The sequence below is a fragment of the Sceloporus undulatus genome, chromosome 7 (assembly GCF_019175285.1).
Source record: "Sceloporus undulatus isolate JIND9_A2432 ecotype Alabama chromosome 7, SceUnd_v1.1, whole genome shotgun sequence".
NCBI lineage: Eukaryota > Metazoa > Chordata > Lepidosauria > Squamata > Phrynosomatidae > Sceloporus > Sceloporus undulatus.
The window spans coordinates 12517217-12540629 of NC_056528.1; the positions used below are offsets into that span (position 1 = coordinate 12517217).

Here is a 23413-nt window from a genome sequence, read left to right on the forward strand (position 1 = left end):
CACATGAGACCTTCTTCATGATCAGCATAATTTTTGTTGGTCATGGTATTCACCTTTTCATTGACTCACAGGGCTAACATCCCATTTTTAGACCAACTGAAATCAATGGGACTTATGCAAGCCAAAGTGCACTTCAGTGGGTCTTTTCTAGTTAGGATTCAAATGGGATTTAACCCATAATGGTTATGTTTTCCTTGTCGTTTAAGCAGGATGTATGTGTAGGCTGCTTAAATGGAATGGGAAGAAGGAGCTCTAGCTTGCTGCTTTGGCTTCCTCTGACTCTCCCTCCAACTTATCTTGAGCCTTTTTCCAAACATTGTTTCTTCAACATGGGAAAGGCAGCTTTGGCCGCAACAGGACTTCACCATGGGACAAAGCAGTGCTATTTGTTTCCACCAGTTTCTGTTTGCAAAGGAATAAAGAGTTTACCTTAACTTTTTAATCCTCTTGATTTAGTAGACTAACCATGTCACCTTCTTCTTCTGCTGCTGCTGCCTCTTGGGATTTGAGCTGTCCAGGGCTTATAGGCACCTATGGCCAGGTTCTCATGCACCTCGTGCGTAGGATACACCTTCATAAGTAAGCTAGCAAGAGAGCCCTATATGTGCATAACTCCCATTAGAGCTAATGTAATCCCATCACTGTTTAGATTGGATGCTGCAATGAGGTCACAGGTGAGCTTGAATTCCTCGCAGGCTTCTGATCTCTGCCGTGTGACTCTTCCCATCTCTGGAATTTGCAGAAGCTTTTAGGAATGGCAGAAACCACTCAAAAGTGGGCCAGGTCAGCAAGTATCTGCTGATATTGCCTGTTATGGCACTGCCAATTAGAAATGTCAGAATTCTAGCATTTATTGGACTGCCCATAAAACCGGTGTAGTTTCTTAATGTTTGCTAACTCCATTGAAGAAAAGCAGGCCAAGCTGGAGATCAGCCATGGCCTGTGCTTCTCACAGTGTCCATAGTCAATGGAAGCCGCTTAGATGCTTTCACTGAGTTCTTAGGGATCATCAAAGGTGGTTTTAACAGCAGTTGACTGGCATCCTACATAAAACATGGGAGTCTATGTATGACTATAGGAAAGTGACTTGGTGTTGTCAACAGTAATTGGTAACGGTCTTCACCTTACCTAGAAATGATAGCATGAAGATGTAGTTTTGCATGAAAATGTATGTCTGAACTTACTTTTTCTTGAGCCAGACATTGGCCATTTTGACCCAATATGTTCTTCCATATCGTACTGACAGCCAGTAATCCTCTTGGGTTTTAGGCAGGGGTCTTTCTCCATTCTCTCTCTGGAGATGGAACTTGGGACCTTCTGCATGCCGAGGGAGTGCTCCATAGGTGATCTATTGCCCTTTGTAACAGAAGTTGCCTTATACCAAATCAGGCCTTTGGTCAGTCTTGCTGAGTGTTGCCTCTACATGGATTTGCAGTGGCTCTTCACAATTTTGGGCAAGAGTCTTTCCCAGCATGATCTGGAGGTGGAGAGGATTGAATCTAAGACCTGCTCCACGCAAAGCATGGGCTCTGCCACTGAGGTACAGCCCTTCCCTTGGGGGAAAGTCCTTTGCAATATTCACCTGGTGCTCTCTCTGTTTGTGGTGATCTGGTCTTCTGTGCAGGTACCTCCAAGATGCTATTCATACTGTCTTGACTTTACTGTGTGTGATGGTGACGGGGTTGGACAAGAAATGATGATGATGATGATGATGATGATGATGATGATGATGATGATTTTTATTCTGCTTCTCCTATGACGTATGCTCTCCTTTGGATATCTTCCTGTTTTCTTCCACTCAGGAAGGTTTAGAGCCATTTTCTATGGAAACACTGGGCTGCCTACCAGGCAAAAATGATCTGGGACTTCTTTTTCTAGCATAGAAAAATAATGAAAATGGGTCCACTTGTCCCTTTGTTTTATTGTTCTTCAAAGGGACAATAAAAGCACAAAGCCTCTCCCCAGTTTCGTGGCTCTGAATGAGAAAGTGAGCTGAATTGTGCGATGCTCTGGAGGCTGGCACATGGCCGCGGTCCCTCCAGTCCAGAGATCCAGGCCATGTTTTCCCTTTGCTTCAGCATTGCGGTGAGTGGACAGCAAGTCTGTCCAGCCTGTTAGTGCAAAGCATGGAGTCAGGCAGTGTCTCAGCAGCAGCAGCAGCAGCAATAGCATCCTCCAAAGTGGGGCTGGTGGTCTCCTGAGCCTGGCATGAGAGCAGAGCCAGGGACCCTGGCCACGATCCAGCCTTGGAGCTGTTTTGGACACGGGACGCTCCATCAATTGCTTGCCATGGACTTCAGAGCAGTTATCCTGCTGCCTCTCTCTCTCTGGCTTTGGGGTAAGCAGTTCCAGAAGACGCTGTTATTCCCTTGTTAACTGGATCTGATTTTGGTTGCTGTGTGGCAAGACACACACATTATTTCAGAGCGGCCATTGCCACCTTGGACTCTACTTGGCTTGAAACTTCAGCAAAGCAAATTGTCCCAGAACTTTTCAGGCACGTGTGTGAGTCTGTGTGTGTGCTGCAAATGCGAGTCAGTTTCAAACTGGTGTAGTTCTGTAGTATAGTGGCAATGATGATGATGAGGTTGATGCCTCCTTTGCTGAAGTTGCTGGAAGAACAGCATGGGAACTGATTTTTACAAACAAGCTTTGTGTCCTCCCATGAGGAATGGGTTGAGGGGACGATGATCATGATGGTGATATTAAGGGGGTATCATCAGCAGGTGGTTTTCTGCACAAAATCTATCAGACTCTCTTGGAAGCAGGTTTCTAATAATCGGGGTCCTTTTGCATGATATTGGTGTGGGGAGGAATAAGGAATTGTGGGTGCATGCTTCACTCTTTGGGGTTATTTTTATTCCTTTTGAATGCAATCTGCAGGGGCCAAACTCTTTAAGGACAGCAAGACAAGCATGTCTTTTTCAAGAAAGAGGTCAGGCTGAGAAGGTGAGAAGGAGCTGGCCTTCTTTGCCTGCCTAATGCCCAGTGCCAGAAGGAGCAGTTCTTCTCTGGGGGGAAATCACTTTTTCAAGTGGGGCCTCAATGCTCCTTCTCAGGCTCTTCTTCTCTCTGCCGCTGGCCCTTGCCTCCTCCCTTTCTTCTCCTAGCTCTCATTTTCTCTGGCTATAGACACAGGAGCTGCTGGGGAGGCATTAGCTGTGCCTGAAAACTTCCCTCTTTCCCTTGTGCCCACTTCTTTGTCTGGATGCTGGAATTCCTCTGGTTTCTGGGACGCAGCGGGGCTGCTTTTGTGTCAGGTCTCCATGGCTACTGAAGGGCATGCAGAGCCATGATGGGGGCTTTTGTCTGGTGGCAGAAAGCAGGCCCATGGCATGCCATTGGATGGACCAGGGGGTGATGATGGGGGGGGGGATAAAGAGCTAGGAAAGTATTGCTCTTCTTTCTTTTCCTCTTAATGTTACAGCTGTATCATGCAAGAATAGGTAGCCCAAACTTTTGGAGCACCTGGTAACTCAACAAGTATGGTTCGCTGAGCCATTGTGACCCTGGCTGCTTGAAACTGTTTGTCTTCCAAAGAGGAGAATCCCAACTTCAATAGCTGTCTAACAACAAGAAGGCATTTGTCCCCATCCCCATTATGTAGGACAGAAGAACTGAGGCACACAAAAGGCTGAAGGCTGCAGTGGGTCAGTGGCTAATCATTGTCTCCAGAATCACCGATGAACCTTAAGCTAGATTTACACACTTTATCTCTCCCTTGGCAACGCTTCAGATTGCCGATCTAGGATCTCCGCCTTGGGGGAAAATATGAGGCGCAATGAGCTGGGTGCGTTTCAGCCCATCCGCTGCCATCGGAGGGCATGGTCTCTGACCCACCTCCTTCATTCCTCGGATCTGCAGGCACCAGACGCAGGACCTTCCCAGTAAGGCCACTGTAGTCCTTATCCCTGGTGACATGTTCTAAACAGTAGGCAATGGGATCCTGTTGCACCTTTGAAACTAATTGAAAGACGTTGGTAGTATGAGTTTTTGTAAACTTGAGCCTACTTCCTCAAATGCATTTTGAATATACCTGTTTTGAAAAGTGGTTTATAAATGGTATGAAATAAATTAATGCCAAATGAATAGACTGAAAAGAAAAAAACAGTCTTGTGGTGCCTTATAGAAAAATAGTGTTCTTGCCAAAGAGTATTGTGGCTGTCCCTCTGGCAAGGAATGGATTATTTGTCACATGCTGATGACAAGTCAGTCTGTACTATTAGTATTCTGAGTTAAGAGCTCTTTTACTTCTTTTAGCATCTCTAACAGTTTTTTGTTCTTTTTATGAGTTGGATTGTGCTTCATTGTAGATTTTTACAACCTGTAGTTTATTTATTTTTTAAGCTCTTAGATAGCTATGGATGGGTTTTTGTGTGTCTGTATGTGTCTGTTAGAGGGAGAAGGTGTTCTGCTGTACTAATTCAGCTTGTCTGTTGTCCGATAAGCTGGAGGATGGAGACTTTGCACAGTGACAGTGTAGTCCTTGAGGAATATGGCATGAGGAGCAGAAGGAGAGGGACCCTATTTAGAGTAGCACCAAAGCAACCTGCCGGCTGCTGCTGCTGCTGCTGCTCAAAGGTGGAGTTGGAAAGCAGGTGCCAAACAGGTGCAAACAGTACCAGCAGAACACAGCTTCAGTAAGTACCCTCATAGTTTCAACTAGCAGAGCAGGAAAATGGCCGGGTCATCTGAGGTGGCCCTGTTCACATGGCAGGAAGACATGCCAAGACACACTTAGTCTGGCATTGTCTAGTCTCACAGCTTGATAGTTGTGCTTCTTATTCTGCCACAAACCGGGCCAATGGAAAGTCCCTGTGTGGCTTTATCTTCTCTTCCTCACTGCCATCATTTCAATTTGCATGGAGTTTTTGCACCTAAATGGTACCAGAACCATCCAAACAAGAAGAGGTATCCGTACCAGAGAGTGGAAAAAGTTTAGTTCCATTGCTTTTCAAAAGGTAATAGAATAACTCAGAGACAATTCATGCCAGTAACACTAACATGGCAGCATTTTAAATGCATTACGGAATAGACAGTGCCAACCACTGAAGCATGGTATTCATTGCTGTTATTCACCAGTAATGTATAAACCAAACCCCTCCTCTCTGTACCTTTGTGTTGAACAAGTGTGTGTGCGCGCGTGTGTGCATGTGTGAGAGAAAGACAAAACCTTGCATTTGCACACCTGATCTGCTGCCACACAGACACCTTGCATGGAGCTCAGACATGCCCCAGCCGCGCTGTTCTTTCCCCTCCTAAGTGGCCGATTTGCCTGCGTTCGTTGCAAGCATATTTAGATTGGATTTAGAATTAAGGCCCGGGAGCCCACATGGCTAACCACAGCACACAAGACCTCCTTCCCCTGATCCCATTTCCCTGTGTGATGTGTGGCAGTGGCTGGGAGATCAGAGGGAGGTGGTGGCGGAAAGCATGAAGGTCATTGTAGAGTTGTCTGTGTGTGGTTTTGTGTGTGTGTGTGTGTGTGTATGGGGGGATTGTTCTGGCGGCGGCAGGGCCCACAATGGACACTGGGAGATCAAAGAGGGCTTCTTGGGTAGTAGTGCAAGAAAGACAGCCATAAATGGAGCTTGCTTCACCCCCTTCTCGAAACCTGATAACAGGCACAGTTTCATCTCCAAAGCAATCACTGGGTGATCAAATGCACACCTGGCCAGCTCTCTTTTCATGGGAATTGTGCTTCACACTTCACAGGGCACTTCAGGATGCAATGAATATTCACTGTTTAAATGTTGGCCTTATGGAAGGTAAAAACAGGAACTCACAAAGGTAGCTAACTCTATGCTTAAGAGTACTTTCAGAAAGGGAAGCGGGATAGGATTGCCAGGTGTCAGGTGTGCCTTGCTAGTCCCCTGGCATCAGCGCACCCCATTAGGATTATTGCATCCCCACAGGCAAATAGAGAGTTCAACAAGAGAGCACTGCATGCCATGCACTAACAGATGAGGGCTATTCCCCCACTCTTTTTGTTGTTATTATTATGATACTGCTTTTAGCTCATGATCAAGTCACACAAGCTGTGAAGCTTGCATATTTTATCTGAAAAGGAGCAAAGGCAGTGAGCCCAACCACATCCACTCTGCATTTGGTACTTGTTTTTATCACTCAGTAGGAATGCCTAAAGGATGCCTCACAGCCTGTGGGTGCCCACATCTACTACTTGCAAAATGCTCCCCCTTACAATGAAACTTACACTGCTTCTCTGTTGGTAATACTCCATTTCTAACCTGAGAAAGATGGGGACTTGTGTATTCTTGGAATTCTTATCTGGAAAAACCGTCCTCTAAATCTCACAAGTGTAGGAGTGGCATTCGCTCATTCAGGAGGAAGGCACACTGGATGCCCTTCCTTGCGGCTTTTGTTCCGGGAATGAGTCTTGGCATGGAATGAGGTTGTGTGGGGGGTTGCCTTGGTTTAGGCAGAGTCCTAGAGAAATCAAAGCTTTGGACTATAATGCTCAAAATCCCCCAGTGGCATTTCCAAGATCTAAGCCATTCAGTTTTGCAAGGACCAAAGAACGCAAAACCCCTTGGTGAAAATGACAACAGTTTTGCATGACCATGTTGTTGTTGTTGTTGTTGTTGTGTCATTTCCGACTTATAGTGACCCTAATGTGAACCTAATGCAGCCATGCCCCATAAATGCAGGAGAACTTTGGGGAGTAGAGGAGGGTTCCCCTCCCAAGTCCTTGCTGAGCTGTTCAGCTTCCTGACTCCTTCCTTCCTTCCTTCCTTCCTTCCTGGGAGCCATCTAGAGAGAACGCCCTTCTGCTAATCCCTTCTGCTGACCAGGAGAGGAGGAGGGCAGCAGAGGTCACCCAGGATTTACTAATATAAGCACATGCCTTTCCATTGCCATGGAAACATAACTCTTTCCATCACTTCTTCAGAGTTGCCCCCTCAATTGCCACACAGGAGGCCAGAGCGCTCCCCGGCTCTAAAGGGCAAGCGCTTGGCACGTCTGCAAGGGACCCAAGCCAGGCTGCCTACTGGGAATTTGTCCTTTGGAAATTGGCCGTGAAACCACATAAAATAGCAAAACTATAATGCAGTGGTTATGCCATGCTGCCAAAACCGTTGCATTTTGAACCCACACAAATGGCCTCTGATTCCAAACTCTGAGGAAGGACTCATCCAAGCTCAAGTGATGAGACTTTGGGAATACAGTATGCAGGTTGCTTTCGTTCACCAGTCAGTATTAACAAGTCCCAGAACATCTGGGTGCAGGAGAAAGAATTCTAGTTCAGTAGCAGACCACAACAAGATATAAATCACACCACAACAGCTCCCCTGGTTTTTAGAAACTAAACATTTTGACTTCACATTTTGGTTTGGGTAGTACAAAAGCCTTTTTCCTCCCTCTCTTTTTCGCCACAGAGCAGCAAAATACACCACAAAACATTGTGCCATGAAAGGTGAGGTGTACCCACCACCACCGCCGCCCTGTCTTAAAAGGGTATCTCCTATTCCCAGGCCTCATCCCGTCCCATACAGAGCATTTGCTCTAGTTGTAACAGAAGACAATAAACAAACAAATCAAGTACCTGGCAGGAAGCAGGCTGATAACTCCGTCTCTCTTGTCTTTTCACTGGCATTTTAAGTGGGGACCAGGTCAGCCTCGGAGGTTGCTTATCAGTTGGAGCTGTATGGAAGTGTATGAAGAAGGAGAAGGCATGGCTAACCTTAGCATGACATTTAAGGTGCCAAAGTGCAGGGGAGGTCAGAACCTGTGAACAACATAGTTGTGGTGCAACAAGGGGGCTTTAAGGCCTCAGAGGGGAATGTGTTTGAGAAAATGTCCGTATGCCCTCAGAAACAGACACATTCTAAGCGCATTAAGGAGAGGTTTTAGTGTTTGTTCCATTGTTTGTACTGGATTTGAAAGAAGCTCAGAGAGAAAAAGACACTGAATCCAGCTGTTAGTGTGAAAGTGAGAAGTCTCTCTAAATTTAGAAAGATGGACAGACAGACAGACAGAGGTGAATTAATCTGAATTTGAAAATAAGACTATCTTTTCCCCTTCCCTGCCATCCAAAGAGAAACGGCAACTCTATATCTACAAAATAGTGTAACTGTCCAAGGTCTCATGGCTGCAACTGGAAAGGGAAGATACCCAATACGTTTTATCTGTCTTTTGACTGCTGTGCTCCAGGATTTGTATGAGTTGTGGGATATTCTGTGACCCCTCCCATTAGGAACCCCAATGTCTCTCTGCCTTGGCAGCAAACAGGAGCAATAAAGGCAGCAGTAAAACCCCAAAGCGTGCCATTAAATGTCCAGGAAAATAAGACCAATTCTGCACAGTGGCTAAAAAGTTCAAGTAAGCAAGTAAGGCAAAGGCGTTCTTTAACAGAGTTGCTGCTACCCCTTGGTCTCCAGACAAGGAAAGCATCCACTTTCCCTCAAAGACAGGGCTCATGTTCTAGAGATGAAATGAAGCTCTCTATGTTCTTCTGCTCATGTGCAGAGAGAATGGTCTGGTGCCATTCTGGCACCATGTTTCAGTCATCTTGATCCATGGGCTTCTGGAGCATGTTTTTCCAGGAGATTTAGGCTTAAGGCTTGGTACAACAGCCACTCTGCAGACTTTGTGGCATTTGCTTGTGTGCCAAGCAAGGGATTTGCATTTGCCCAGAGTCACTTTTCCATGTCAGAAACAAAGACATCTTTTTGGTCGCTCAAATGAAGGTTGGTCTGGATACTTCCTAGCACTGACTCTTACATGTAGTGAGTGGCCTGAGCGATTATTGGAATGGATTTGCAGGGTTGCTTTTGAACTCCAGAAATATGATCTAAATGAAAGTTAGGACACCGAGTGGGTCCTTTGCAGCATCAGGCTGAAAGTTTGTGTAAACATGGCAGTGGTGGGGAAGATTAACACATGTTTAGACTTTACCAGGTGTCGCATGTCAACGTAATTTTACTTACCAAGAAATCTGTAAATGCAAACTCCAGACTTGCCCTGTAGGTGGGAAAAGGGAGGGGGGAATGTAGTCCGAAAGAAAGAAGTGTTCAGCTAATGCCTGTTATCTGTGGCAGCCTTTGAAGTTCATCCTAATCTATTCTCCATCCTCAACTGTGTGTAGCCTCCTTCCTAGAAGTAGTGAAGTTGGGAGAGGGAGAGGATTGTATTAGCACCTTCAAGGTTAACTAGTTTGTGTATTTTAGCATGACCTTGGTGGATTAAAATCCACAAACTGCCCGAGAGAGCCAGTTTTTGTGGGACACCACCAATGGAAAAAGCCGTCCCACTCCTTTTTGTCACCTGCTTAGTTTCTGGCAATGCTAGCAGCTAAGACAAGGCTTTTGTGGGCAATGCTAACTCTGTGTAGGTTGATGCAGGAGAAAGTGATTTCGCATCCCAGAATTCATCTGAGCGCTGCAATTTTCTGTGTCTGAACTGTTTGGGAGCAAAGGCTAATTGAGGTGCTATGCTCATTATGCCTTGTGCATATTGATTGGGCTCATTAATAAAAGAACGGCCGGTGCTCACGGACCCTGATCAGCAAAGAGAGCGAAAGCACCGATTCCAAGGAGGACTAGGCTCTCAGGTGCAAACATATGTACAGTTTGACCTCACTCACCCAGCGCCACAGTGCAGCTGTTGGGTCCTGATGTGAGTTCATCCGCCAGGATCATTTTGGGTATCCTGAGCACATGCTGCTCAACTTCTATCCACAATGGAGGAGGAGGAGGAGGAGGAGGAAGCATAATAGTTCACAATGGAGGGATGTTGAGCCTGTTTTGGGACCAGGCCTCCTCTGCCTCCAGTACAGAGTTAAGGGATCTCAGCATAATTTGGCAAGTCATTGTCCTACAACCTTTAGGTAGCTGTTTGGTAGATCTCAGAAAAAGAGGTGCTTCCAAATGTGAATCTTTGCATTTGAACACAAGTGTACCTTGAGCCTATGCAGCATTTGGTGCAGACCTCTTTTGAAGTTTAGGCTAAGCATGGTCAGTTAGAAAACCTATTTTAAATTGCTGGGACTCAAGGATAGAACACAAGAAAGGTTAGTAAAGTATCTCTGAGCATGTACAGAATACAGAGTTTAATTCAGCTAGAGCATTAATCTTATACAGGAAGCCCTAGAAAACGTGGGAGAATAATGAAAAGCATACATTTACTAGAGACGTGAGCATTCCCCACCAGGTCACAGTGGGATGGCATTAGAGCTTGTGGTTCAGCACTGGTTTTAAAGATAAAATTAAATGTTGGTGCTTTGGCTCTTGATGCAGCTGTAGCTTGATAGTCTCAGATCTCCGCTGTCTTATTGGGCCGTCCAGGGGTTTTGTCAGCTTTCTGATAACCTCCTGGTCCCAGTCTTTTGAGCATCAGCTCTTCTTGCTTCTGTCATTCCACAGCTGGGAGCCTTTCCCATCCAAACTTGCTCCAGCTGCTTTTGATGCCATGGGACTGTTGTGAGCTGGGGCAGCCTTGTACTTCATGCTTGCTTGCTGACAGTAGTGGCTTCTTGCTCAGAGCTGCTTGCCAGGGAAGGGAGCCCTGCTAGAGAGTAGCATTAGCATCAGCCAGGGCTCCGTGCGCTAATTGCTGCCCTGGATTCCAGGCCCCTCCTGTCAGCCCCGTTCTCTGCCTGAGTGGGAATTTGAGAATAAAGGGGGCCGAGGGGAGGATAAAAGGTGCACTGGACAGTGCAAAGTGCAGCACATTCCCCAGCGTCACATGGAGAGCACAGGGGAGGAGCAGGGAGGGCCGAGACCGGAGGAGCCTGCAGTGCATCCTGCAAATCCTCCCCGTCCCAGAAAGGTAGCTTATGAAGGGAGGCAGCAGGAAAAAAACACAAGGCGGGGAGGTCAGGGAAGGGCCAAATGCTTGGGAAGAAGAGAAGTTGGTTGTGCCCCACCCCCCACCCCCGCCAAAGACCCCCAACAGTGTTGTACAGCGAACAGGGTGTCAAGCCCCTGACATGTACAGCGCATGACTGCAGATGGAAAGGCCAGGGGCAGTGCAGGCAAAGAGGTGAATAGGAGAACCCACAGACTCATCTTTTTACAAACAGAAGCTGCAGCAATCCCTCCTTGTGACTCAGTCATGTGACTTGCGCAAACATCTACAGCAATGTTGTGGCTGTGGTAGTATCCCTCCTTGTGAAGGAATCCATACATTCTGGTAGTTTGCATCCACCTTCTTAAGCACCAGCTCAGTGATGCCCAACACACCGACCCTAGTTTGAGCAGAAACCCCTCACACTCACCAGTCTCTTCACCCAAACGGAGGCCCGAGTCAAGTGTTCTCAATACGGGTCGGTTGTGTGTGTGTGTCTGCAAATGTCACAGTTGCCATTAGCAAGAATCCTGTGGTGGCCTGGGGCCAAATTTCAGACAAAGGCTTCATGCCAACACAAAGCAGTGTGGCTTATCCTGCTTTCACAGTGGCATGTGGGACACCTGTCGTCAGGCTGACCCATGAACTTGTACTTATGCCAGCCTTAAGCAGACTGTTCTTTTCTCTGCAGGAACCGCCTCTTCCGAACCGGTCAGTTTTTGTTCCTCATCTCCATGTACGAATGGCGGGACCTGCCATGACCTGGAAAGTGGCTACAGGTGTGTCTGTCCTCAGAGTCCCTTAGCCTATGTGGGAAATGACTGTGAATTCCTCTATGATGCATGCACTGTACATTCCTGTCCAGCCGAGTGGAACTGCACAAGGACACCTGGGTACTTGAACTACACTTGCCACTGTGAGCCAGACTCACTGGATCTCAACTGCAGCATCCGAGGCGATGAATGTGAGCTCAGCCCTTGTCCAGAGCCTCATCTGGCATGTGTGCAGTTGCCTAATGGCTATGGCTGCCAATGCCAGAGTGAAGAGAGCTGCCAAACTGGGCCATCGGTTTGCTCCAACCAGCCCTGCTACAACAATGGGACCTGTACTGAGATTGCTGGGGGCTACGCCTGCAAATGCCAGCCTGGCTTCAGCGGGCCCCACTGTGAAGAGGATGTGGACGAATGTTCCTCGGCCCCATGCCAGAATGGAGCCATCTGCCTCGACAGGGTCAATGAGTACAACTGCTTCTGTGTGCCTGGCTTCCAAGGCTACCACTGTGAGATAGACATCAATGAATGTGCCTCCCGGCCTTGCCAACACAATGGCACCTGCCTCAACCTGATGGACCACTACCTTTGCCAGTGCCTGCCCGGCTACACAGGTACCATTTACCCTTCCCACTTCCCAGAAGAGGCTAAAGGCTCCTCATAGATCACTAGCTTCTCCCAAAAGCACAGCCGTTCCCTAGCTACTGACTTTGCTTCAGGGACACATGGTAAGGCAGAAAGAGTATGTGCTGAGGCTGAGGGTGGTTTCTTCAAGATGGGCGACAGATACCTTTTTGTCAGCAAACATTCCTTATTAGACATTGGAATGTGAGGAAAAGACAGACATGGGAAGAAAGTCCTTTCTGATTCAGTCTGCTCAGGTCTTTAGCTGACCTACGTTGGCTAGATCTGTCTGCTGGCAAACTTAATGCCAAGGGCATTATTTTCTGTCAGGCTTCAAGACTGGTGTTTTTGCTCCTGGAACAAGAGAATGGTGTGGTTGATCATAATGAAGCAGCCATGATCAGAAGGACAGGTAGCCAAGATTTGCAGTATAGTAATCTTGGTCCAGCCAGGTCACTGGCTCTAAACCGCTTCTCCAACACTGGCAGAGGCCAGTGATTTCTCCGTTTGTGACTGAGGGAATCTTTCTGACCTGTCTGGACTGGCACTGGCTTCTCCCATCCCTGCCAGCTCTCTGTTGAAGCAGCAGCAGCAGCAGCCTCAAGGGTCTTCTCTCCATTCTTCCCCAAGCCTTGGCAACAGGCTGGAATTCAGCCGGTATGGGACCCTCCCGCGCCTGGTACCAGCCAGCACTGCAGATGCTCTCTCTGGCCTTGCTCATCCTGGTGAGAGGGCCTTACAGGAGTTACATTGCTGCAAAGGAATGTCAGGGTGATGGTTGAAGATTACCAGTGGGGTGGGGGCAAGGGGGCTTGCAACATCGGCTGCCCCTTCATGGGCTCTTAGTCACCATGAAGGGTTGTGGGGGAGGCCAGGCCTGCTTGGCAAAGGAATTTCTGCTCTGTTGAAGGAGAACAACGGACCCAGGAGGGGGATTTGGGGAAACAGAGAGAGGAGGGATCGTGACTCAGAGCCTGTGTCTATTAGATTCCAGGCTTCACTTTTTAATCCTCCAGTGCTCCCAAGGTGTAGGATAAGCAACTTTTGAAGAAGTACGATGGTGCATGTTATTAACAGATACAAATGTGGGAAGTGCTAAAACAGAACTAATACTTGGTGAGCAAGTCAGGCCTGCTCACCAAGAGGTGGTCCAAAGAGGGAAAAATGCCTTGCACCAAAATATAGGTATGGTCAAAGAATGCTTCTCAATGTGCTTTTCTTACTCAGAGCTGCTGACCTAAAGGGCAACAGCCTTAAGCCTCCATGGGACTTATGTTACAGGGGAACAGATTTAGACTGACCTTTAGGAAAACGTTTTTGATGGAAAGAGTAGTTCAGTAGTGGAAGCCATTAAGTGGAATAACGCTCTCCCTTGTTGGAAAGCTTCAAGCAGGGGCTACCTGTTTGGAGTGCTCTAGCTAGGAATTTCCTGCACAAAGTTGGACTAAATGGCATTCCAGGATCCCACCAACTGTATGAGGGCGAGAGGGAGCAGAAGCCTGCATGGGAGTTTGAAATTTTCCTTTATGTGGCTCAGCTGCCACTTTTGAAACATAGGGCTGAAATGTGACAGTAACCAGACACTGAGGATCCCCTCATTCATTCCAGAGCCAGCACACTTTCAATGCTGCCTCACATATTCCCAGGAAACCTGGGCTGTGGTCATGGGTCCTTGGCCAGCATAGATCGAGCATAGGTTGTGGTGGGATGGGATGCAAGAAAGTGTGCTGAATGCTTGACAGCTCTTGATCCACCAGATTAGGGGGCCTACATTCCTTCTGGATTAGTGTAGCCATGACTGCTGCAAAGGGGAACTCTGCCAGAAAATGGGATTAGATGGAGTGGCAGGTGCCACTCCTGGACTGTCTGCACTGGGCTGGTGCTAAAACCACAGCAGCCCTTGAGGCCAGAGAGCACCAAGGAAGCCTGTGTTGGCATCCATTGTCTGTCCTAAAGCCATCGTATTCAGATCTGGAAGACAGATGTGTCCTTCATCTATAGGATGAGAACAGTGCTAAGAAACCTTTCAGGAATATTATGAGAACAAAGTAATGATCACAGAGCACTTTGGCATCCAAAAGTGGTATACAAGTATCAATATTAACCAGTCTGTTTTTCTCCCATAACAAAGGTATGAATTGTGATGTGGAGATTGACGAATGTGAATCGGGCCCTTGCTGGCACAATGGCACCTGCAGTGATCACATTGGGTACTTCACCTGTTCCTGTATGCCAGGCTTTGAGGGGGAGCAGTGCGAAGTAGATATTGATGAGTGCCAGAGCCAACCCTGTCTCAATGGAGGCACATGCCATGACCTTGTCAACAGGTGAGATGAGAGCTGCTAAGAACAGAGGACCCTTATGAGTACTGTCAGCATTTATAGTGTCTCCACAGATTGAAAAATGAGACCTGCAACCAAATGTTATAGCAGCAGGTGGGGATTCCTGTTTAAAAATTCAGCTATTTTGTTCCATTCCTTTCCTCTCCTTTCCCATTCCAATTTTCAGTTTCCACAAAAGTCAGTCCATTTTCTGTTGTTGCTGAGCACAGTATGTGCTTGTTGTACTTGCATTAACTTCTCTCACTTAGGAATGCGGCAGAGATGATACAGCTGTGACAAAGATTTAAACAATACATTGGATAGCTCAATACTAGCAGGTCACCTGGACCAGATACGTTTATCCAAGAATTCTTAAGACACTGAAATATGAAATTGCTTTGCAATGCCAGCAGTTGACAGGCAATTTGAAGGCGCAAGCATGCACACACAACTGCAAATATACCATAGAGAGGGATTGTGGAGAAACAGTGGACAACAGTAGTAGGTAGACTCACAAGAAACTAACGCCCAGTGCTTCTTTTTCTCCTCAGTTACCAATGTGACTGCCTCAGCACTGGCTTTGAAGGGCAGAGCTGTGAGCTGGACGTCTTGGAGTGTGCCTCTCAGCCTTGCCAGAATGGAGCTTCTTGCCTAGAAGGAGTGGGACGCTACAGCTGCGCTTGCTGGCCAGGTGGGTTAAGGCCTTTGCTCCTTCACTTAACATTCTCAGTTCTCATTTTCATCCCAGCCCAACGTTGCAAGGAAAGCATGGGATTTTGGTTTTGCACTGCATCCAAGATTTTATCAAACAGTAGAGGACAAGTCCTGGTTCCTGGCTCTCATTTTCTCCTTGTGTGGGGATTTAATTTTATGGGGAAGGGGTATAAACCACAAATCTCATCTTCCTTGTCAAGGACACAATTTCCATGTAAGGAGAGGCCAGTAAAGACTCTTGTCTCTAGCAAAGGCTTTCTGTCACTGGCTATCTCTTCCCACATCGGACAGCCCCACTTTTGTTGAACTTGGAAAGAGGGAAATTGAGGCAGAGGGAATAGAAGAGACTTGGCTTTATCGTTTTTTCAAAATGATTCTCCAGGAAATCTGATGGGGGATGTATATTCCAACTGATGGCGAGGGGAGATTGCTCATTAGCAGCCCTTGTTCATAAACCACACATGCATGCATGCATGCATGCATGCGCTGCCCTTGTGCTTCTTCCTTTCCTTTCAACACCACTCCACTTCAGAGCATTCTGCTTTGGCCCTTTATGAAAATGCTGGCAGAGGCAAGCCTGTCCTTGTTTCCAGTCTGCAAATTGCAGCAGAAAACAAAACCCCAAAGAGTTCAGCCTGGTAGACTCTCTCTTTTCCAGGGTGAAGCCATTTTTCCAGTGCAGCTACTCCCGTCTAACCCATTGCTTTGTACTGTATGAGGCATGTGCCATTTCACCCAGGAGGCTCCCTTTGCTCTCCACTGCCAGGATACGTGGGAGATTTCTGCGAAGAAGACGTGGATGAGTGTGCTGGGCAGCCCTGCCTGAACGGTGGCCAGTGCTTCGAACGGTCTAACCAGAGTTACTATGGGGAACGTGAGGACTTTCCTGCTGAGTTCAGCTACCAGGAGGCGGCTGGATTCATCTGCAGGTGCCAGCCTGGCTTTGATGGTAAGATGGTGCCAAGCAGAGCAGAGTTTTCTCTCTGAACAAGAAAAGGGAAAAACACAGAGAAAGATTTTACTAGAGGCCTTTGGGGAAAGGGGGAAAATATGGAGAAAGATTTTACTAGAGATCTTTGGGGGAAAGGGAGAAACATGGAGAAAGATTTTACTAGAGGTCTTTGAAGATGCTACAGATGGCCACATTGCCACTTGAAGAACTGTCACATCCACAGCAAGGAGTGGATGTGCATAATTATCATTAGCTCTAATTTTTTAAAAGTCAGTAAGAAAAAAAATATTCACCCATACAACAGCATAAAATGTCCAAATAATGAAATGAAATAAAAATCCTTAAATTTCTTAACCAAGCTTAGAAAAACAGATTTAAAAAGACAGATGATTTAGGACTGCAAAGAATTCGGTGATTATTTTAATTTTTGCGTAAGTTTTCAAATCAACCAGAAAAGAGCTCATGGTCTAACATGCTTTGTTTTTGATGCTCTGAAGGAGAGACATGCTCCATCAATGTAGATGAATGCATATCCCAACCATGCCAGAACGGAGGGAGCTGTGTAGATCTGGTCAATAGCTACGAGTGTCATTGCCTACCTGGATACTCAGGTAAGAGCGAGAATGGGTTACCTATTTTTATGATGGGTAAAATGCAGAATAAGTTTTTAGATGAACTACGGAGGGGAGCTTTTCATTTGGACCTTTTATGTTACTGGCTGCCTCTGAAAATTAAAAGTCGTGTGAAGTCTTAAAGCTGAAGGTATTCTGACTTTGCTCTGGAGATTTTTCTTTGCAGAATTCTTTGCGCAATTCAGTCTTGCATAAAGTAGGTGAACATTATGCTTGCTGGTGTAAAGCCATAGTCAGATGTTTCTGGGATTTCTGTATTCAGGACATGAGTGAGCAACTGTCTCCGTACCAAGCTCTGTGGAGCAAATACAGAGTTGTTTCCAGTGTACAGATGTAAGCTATAATACAGCTAAAATGGCACCGTGTGCCATTTTATCAGCAGGTAAACTAATTTTCTGTGCTTTGGCTTAAAAAATCCCAGAAGGCTGCCGAGGACTACATTCCTCCTTTCAGTTTCTTCTCATCCTCCAATTCTTCATTCCCCCTTTCTCTTTCTGACTCAGGATACATAAGACTTTCTTTTTTTTTGCTTTCCTTGCAAAGAAGCATCTGACATTCTCTGTCCTGTACTAATGGGTCATCACAAGTGACAGTATCTCTTGTTGTTGTTGTTGTAACTTTTTGATCACCTAGCAATATTTGGGATATTGTGCAGCATGAGATGCAGCGCTTCCGCCATGGAACGGTGTTCCCAGTCTGCCATCTTGTGGACAGGAGAGAAATGTGAAAGTCTAAGTTTTCTTTCATACTTCCTAATTACAGCATAAGTAGAGTTGCAGGTGAAGGCTGTAACTCATTAAAATACACAAGAGTATCGTGAAGATTTACGTTGACACTGTGCATTGTCATTGTGTACTGCAATTGCACAATGGATTGTTAGCTGACTGCATTGACAACTGATCAACATACTTTGTGCTAGATTGGTATTCAACATAGAGATTGATCAACATGACTCTGCCAATGTGTGCATACACTCTACTGAAGCGCTGTGCGATCTTGGCTTTTGTCTTGATTATTTATACTTTGTGACAGATTGAGAATCCAGAGATTTTGTGAAGTAGAAACAAGCCTAGCAGTGGGTTTATTTGTTAGTCTCTTTCTCTGGGCACTAGAGCTTGTCAATGACTGTCTGCCATTCCCTCTGTGGAGGAGAGAGCTGCGTGGGCCACAAATGTTAGTCTCAACTAGTGTCGAACCACTGAATCAAGGATAACTTGGCTTATCTGGATCCTGTTGATTCAATACGTCTGTTCCAGTTGGAATTAACAGTAGGATTTGGGCCCATATAACTAAGTGGAGTGTGAAATAGAAAAGGGTCAAAACAAAGACTTGTCTAATCCCCTTTATTTGTAGCATGGACTCCCACTTTTCTTTTTCTGCACAAGGAGTTCAATAACAAGAAATCCACTGCCAGTACTTCTTCCTCAGTCATAATTTTGATCCAAGACTGTACTTAGGCATGGATTTCCTATTGCATATGTCTTTGAGAAGATCAGAATTCAGTGGCTGATTTCCTTGGAGTCTTGCATTTTTTATGGGATTGTGGTGGGAGAGCATTTATTGCAGGAGCCTGGCTGCAAACAGCCATTGGGATTGCCACATTTTGCCTCTCCACAAGCTCTGTGAGAAGTGTGAGAATCTGTGGAGGAGTGAAGCTGACAGGGAAATAATATCAATTAATCTCTCTTGCTTTGTCAATTAATCCCGGTCTAGTCCTGCTGTGTAAACAGCTTATTACATCACATTAGGATCACAGAGCAACTTCATGAAGTTTCCCATAATATTCCTGTTATGCATTTCTGTGGCAGCTCTGATCTGCCCTGAGTGGGGGCTTCAAAGTGTACATGCATCCCATAGGACGACTGTGGTGTCTGCCCTTCCTTGCAGCACATGTCTTCACTCACCTGGAGCTGGTTGCTTTTTGCTTGCTGTGGTCTGGATTGCTTAGGATGACCTGGGACAGGGCTGATGAGTTGTCTTAGGGGTCCGAGTCCTTTTCGGGCAAGAAATATGCGTACTGGTAGCTCTCAAGGTGTGCATCAGACTCTTCTTCAGGCAAGAAAAGGTACTAGGACATAAAATTAAAGCATGGTGGTGGCAGAAGTCTTACAAAAATAAGAGGCGTCAGCCCAGAGCTGGGTTTTCATTTGGACTGCCTCCCTCATCCTGAAATGGGCCTGGACTTTTGTGAAACAAATGTTTCCTAGCATTTAGGGCCCCTTTCCAGGGCCAACCCATGTGGCACATACATCCCATGAAGTATGGCCATAGAATTCATGCAGGCGCATACATACTCCCAAATCTGCTGCGTTCCCAGGCAGCCAGCTGTAGCGAGCCCCCCCAATCTCCCTGCCTTGGGGCTCCCAGCAATAGCATTAAATGAGGAAAAGGCCTGCTTTGGAGCAGGGCACTGGTGGACACTCCTGCCCCTTGCCATTTCCCCCAACACACACACATACATGCCTGGCAGGGGAGGCGGTAGACAAACATTCTTGTCAGCGGTGATAGGAGCCAGCTGGGGAGGTTTAGAGCTGAGATGGATTAGATCTTGCTGCTGCTGTAGCAGCAGCAGCGCCACTCGCTCACGCGCTTCATATTGGCTGGCTTCATCTCCAATCCCCTTTTGCCTGCTGGGCACCCATGAGCACGCAGACACCGCCGACACTGCCTTTCCAGTCCATCTGAGCGTGGGCCACCACTTCTCCTGCCGGGACCATCACCCATGTTTCCAGGGGAGCAGCCATGAACCCCACGCTGGTTGGCATCTTTGTGAGTGGGATTTATCTCCTGGCAGGTAATGACAGCGGCAGATGAAGCAGCAGGTCTTAATGGGTCTGGGGTGGGTGGGTAGGTGGAGATGGAGAAGTAAATGGAGCAGAGAGGTGCCAGGGTGCCCAGGACCTTGTCATTCTTGCTTTGGGAATGTTTCCCATTTTTTGTGTCTCGCTTTGGGGAAATTTCGCTCCGATCCTGCTGTGGTTGTGCCCCCCCCGGTGCCTGGAGCCCAGGGATCTCTAAGCTTTATGCTCAAGTACCCTTTTGCCTCCCTCGTGATGTTTTGCATACCAGCTCTGCAGAAAACTTTCCTCTTTCCAGCGAGTGGAAAACGGTTGAAAACTGTACACTCCCCACAGACTGAAAGGTGCAGGCACTTGCTTCTCCGTCTGGAGCCCTGAAATGGCTTCTTCTTCCCTCTTCCCTGTCAGAAAAGGTTTTAGGTGTGAGGAAAGAGGAGGAGGGTGTGGACTTCTTGGCTTAGACAGTAAGAAGAACTGCAATTAGGCTTGATTTAGAATAACACCTTCTTTCTTCGGGGTGGGATTGAAAGGGATGGAGGGCCAGCAATTTCTCTTCTGAAGGGCTTGTTGATCCAGACTAGTTTATGTGTAGTGTACACTGTGGTAGTGTTCCGTTTTTTGGTTTGGCGTTGGGAACCCTGCCTTTAACCCAAACATGTAAAGGAGGCCATCTTGTTTACTGCGCAAAGGTGAGTGTGTTGACAGGCTGACAGCAGCTCTCCTTGATGATCCATGAACTGTAGCCTTCCAATAGAAACTTCCTTGTGGCTCTCAAAAAGCAAAGTGGTTCCCTCTTTGTGTCTCCAGTCTGCTACAGCATAACGTTCTGGCTGGTATGTTGCTTCTCTCTAACGGTAAAAATGGCGGTGAATCCTCATTTTCCTGTACAATTCGGGGTGGGGTAGGCTTCTGTTGGCACAAAACGAGGCACACAACTGTGGCTGTTAAGTATGGTATAAATATGCTGTTGTCATTGTTTAAAGCAAAGGAGCTATACTCAACTGAGTCTTCCTCTTCAGCATCGAGCTTTCAAAAAGTTGGCTCCCACCAAATAGGTTGTTTCTTGGCACATACCAGCCTATCTCATTCTAGCTGACTGCAGAAGCCTAAAGCAAAGCCTTGTTATTTCCGGATAAAGGGAGAGGGTTTGCTGTCCAGAGACTTTGTGCAGCAAATGAATATTTAAATGCAGGCAAGCCCAGCAAGCCCTCCTCCCCCTTACTGAAGCATCCCAAAAATGAAGTGACCTGGGGCCTCTGCAGATGATGTTCATTCCATACAGTAATGATGGAATTGCTACTCAGTTGCTGCACATGGTTTCCTTCTCTTAGGGCAGAAATGGGCAACTGCAGTGGATCCAGGGCACATCTTCTGCCCCTGGGACCTTCTGGGGCTGCATAAACTGCCAAGAACCAACAGCAGAAGTGGCCAGGAGTCCACATCTGGGTTTGGAAAAGATTTGATTTTTTAAAAAGGTTGAACAGTTCAGGTGGGCTCTGAGACTTATTTAAGAGATGAATTTCTGCTCTAGGGGAGCTTCTAGGAGAAGTAATTTATCTTATTTTTTGCCAGGAAAGGGGTAGTTTGGGCAGTTTGAAGGGGGCAGGGGTCATAAAAACAGTTTCTTCATCCTTGTTTTAGGTTTTTTTGTATATTCAGAAATCCAAATAATATTTTTATACTTGGAAACAACCCCCACCCCCACCCCCCAAAAAACTATGGCCTAATTCCAGAGTTAGTTCCAGTGTTCAGAAATGCTGAATCAGGTTCCCACTGATTCAATGGATCTATTCTACGTGGGATTAACAGTAGAGTTTAGGCCTTACTGTGTGTGTTTGTTGCAATGTGTATAATGTGGAATCTGGCTGTGGATGACAGGCATCTGTTGGCTAATGCTCATGGCACACATCAGAGGAGAAGCTCCCAATGTTTGGTTGCTTTAAAAAGAAAGGATAGGAGCGGAGTTCAGAATGCTCAATTGTTGGACAACACAGAACATAATTGACTAAGAAGCTCTCTAACACAAACCCTATTGAAATTAATAGTTCTGATGAAAGCACAGCCATGGCGGCTCTTCTTTCCAGGTTCATGCATTGACTATATTTATGTTGCATTTTAACATGGTGTATTTTCCCTGCGTGCATCACAGAAGGAGAACCTGACCTCTTTGGATATGTGTGGGAATCAGAGAGGGTTTAGCTCTGTTAGGAAAAGCATGGGCTCTGTGGCATTTTTAAGCCTAGCAGATTTATGCTCTGTGTATCTCCCTAAACCTCCATGCATCTGAGGGAGTGGGTGGTGGACTCCCCAAAAGCTCCTGCTGTAGTAAATCTGTTGGCCTTAAAAGGTGCCATGTGACTCCTCCTGGATTTAGCTAAAACAGACTATGAATGTATAGCTTTGCTTATTTCAGCCTTACATGCAAATCTAAATAATTTTGGAAGTTTTCTCCCTGGTAAGTAAGGTTACTTTTTAAAAACCCTACATGATTATTTTTCAGATTTCAGGAATTTTGGGGTGAAAATTTTGCGCTAAACCATTTGGTCATCATAAGTTAGAAACAACTTGAAGGCACACAACAACAATCTGTAAAACTGTAATCTGCACAAAACACAACACTGTACAAAAATATTTTTGTGTGATTTTTAAAAAAGTCTCCAGGTACAAAAATAATGTCACAGCAGTTTCACAATGTGGAGTCAGGACACCCTTTCTAGTAGAAATGGTATTTTTAACATCACTGCAAGAGGTTTAGCTGTGTAGGGTCATTTCTGGCTGTACTACAGTAATCTTATCTCTTACCCCCTTTTTCCCAATAAGGGACCTAAGGCAGCTCAAAAGTTTAGTTCAATCATAACAAAAGGCTGTATTTTTTTGATTTCTGGGGGAAAAGAGCAGCTCTTCTAACACACTTATTTGTGATAGGTGCATACATGTGCGCGCACGCGCGTGCACACACACACATGCACACATGAATAGGATGCCCAAGCAGTACTGGCAGATGAAGCCTGCAGACACGGTGGCCAGTTCCACCTTTGCTACCATACCAAACAAAGCAGGAATCCCAACTGCTCCCCTCCCTGGAGGAAGCCAGGTCCTTAATGAGCTCTCAACATGAAACTCCAGGATCACCCTGAGGATTCATTGGCTGCTTGGCACGCTGCGCATTTCCCAGAGGCATCATCCCAGAAGCAGGGAGACAGACGCCTTGGTCCTGACAAAAACGTGGAGGGAGAAGGCCTCACGGAGGGCAGGATGAGGTGCGTCTCATTCTCCTCTCCTGACCCAGGACCAAGTCCCTGAAGATGAGACTACTAGATTGTAAGCCTGAGGGCAGGGAACCGTCTGACTAAATTTACAGCGCTTTATAAATAAAGGTTAATAATAATTAATAATAATAATAATAATAATAATAGGCTTTAGAGAAATAAAAATCTTCTTCTCTGCTACTCCTAACACCAACAAAATACCTTAGGCCACTCTGGATACCCACAAATCAAGAAATACTTTAAATGTTTGTTCCTGCTACAGGAATGTACATATAGATAACTATTAGATGATATGACAACCATGGTAATACAATGATTCTGCCCTGAACACGCCTGATCTTGGCTAACTCAGAAGCTAAGCAGGATGGGGCTGGTTTGCACTTGGATGGAAGACCATCAGAGAATACCAATAAGGCTAGGAAAGACCCTTATCTAAAACTCTGGAGAGTGAGAAGTCAGAGGTGGCTTGGGTTTTGTTTTGTTTTTGATGGATTTGGTTTTTGACTCACTCGCTATAAGGGAGTTTC

The 23413-nt window shown here is 46.3% G+C and overlaps 1 protein-coding gene across 1 annotated transcript in view; it reads left to right on the forward strand.

Annotated features, from left to right (window-relative positions):
• The first annotated feature begins 2171 nt into the window (after positions 1 to 2171).
• CRB2 (crumbs cell polarity complex component 2) overlaps positions 2172 to 23413 on the forward strand; it is a 29800-nt gene continuing 8558 nt past the window's right edge. Inside the window, exons 1-6 of the mRNA XM_042478040.1 lie at positions 2172 to 2338; positions 11498 to 12190; positions 14332 to 14527; positions 15073 to 15212; positions 16002 to 16184; positions 16685 to 16798. Of these exons, the coding sequence (XP_042333974.1) occupies positions 2209 to 2338; positions 11498 to 12190; positions 14332 to 14527; positions 15073 to 15212; positions 16002 to 16184; positions 16685 to 16798 (1456 nt within the window). The 5' untranslated portion in view covers positions 2172 to 2208. The remainder of the gene's footprint in view (positions 2339 to 11497; positions 12191 to 14331; positions 14528 to 15072; positions 15213 to 16001; positions 16185 to 16684; positions 16799 to 23413) is intronic.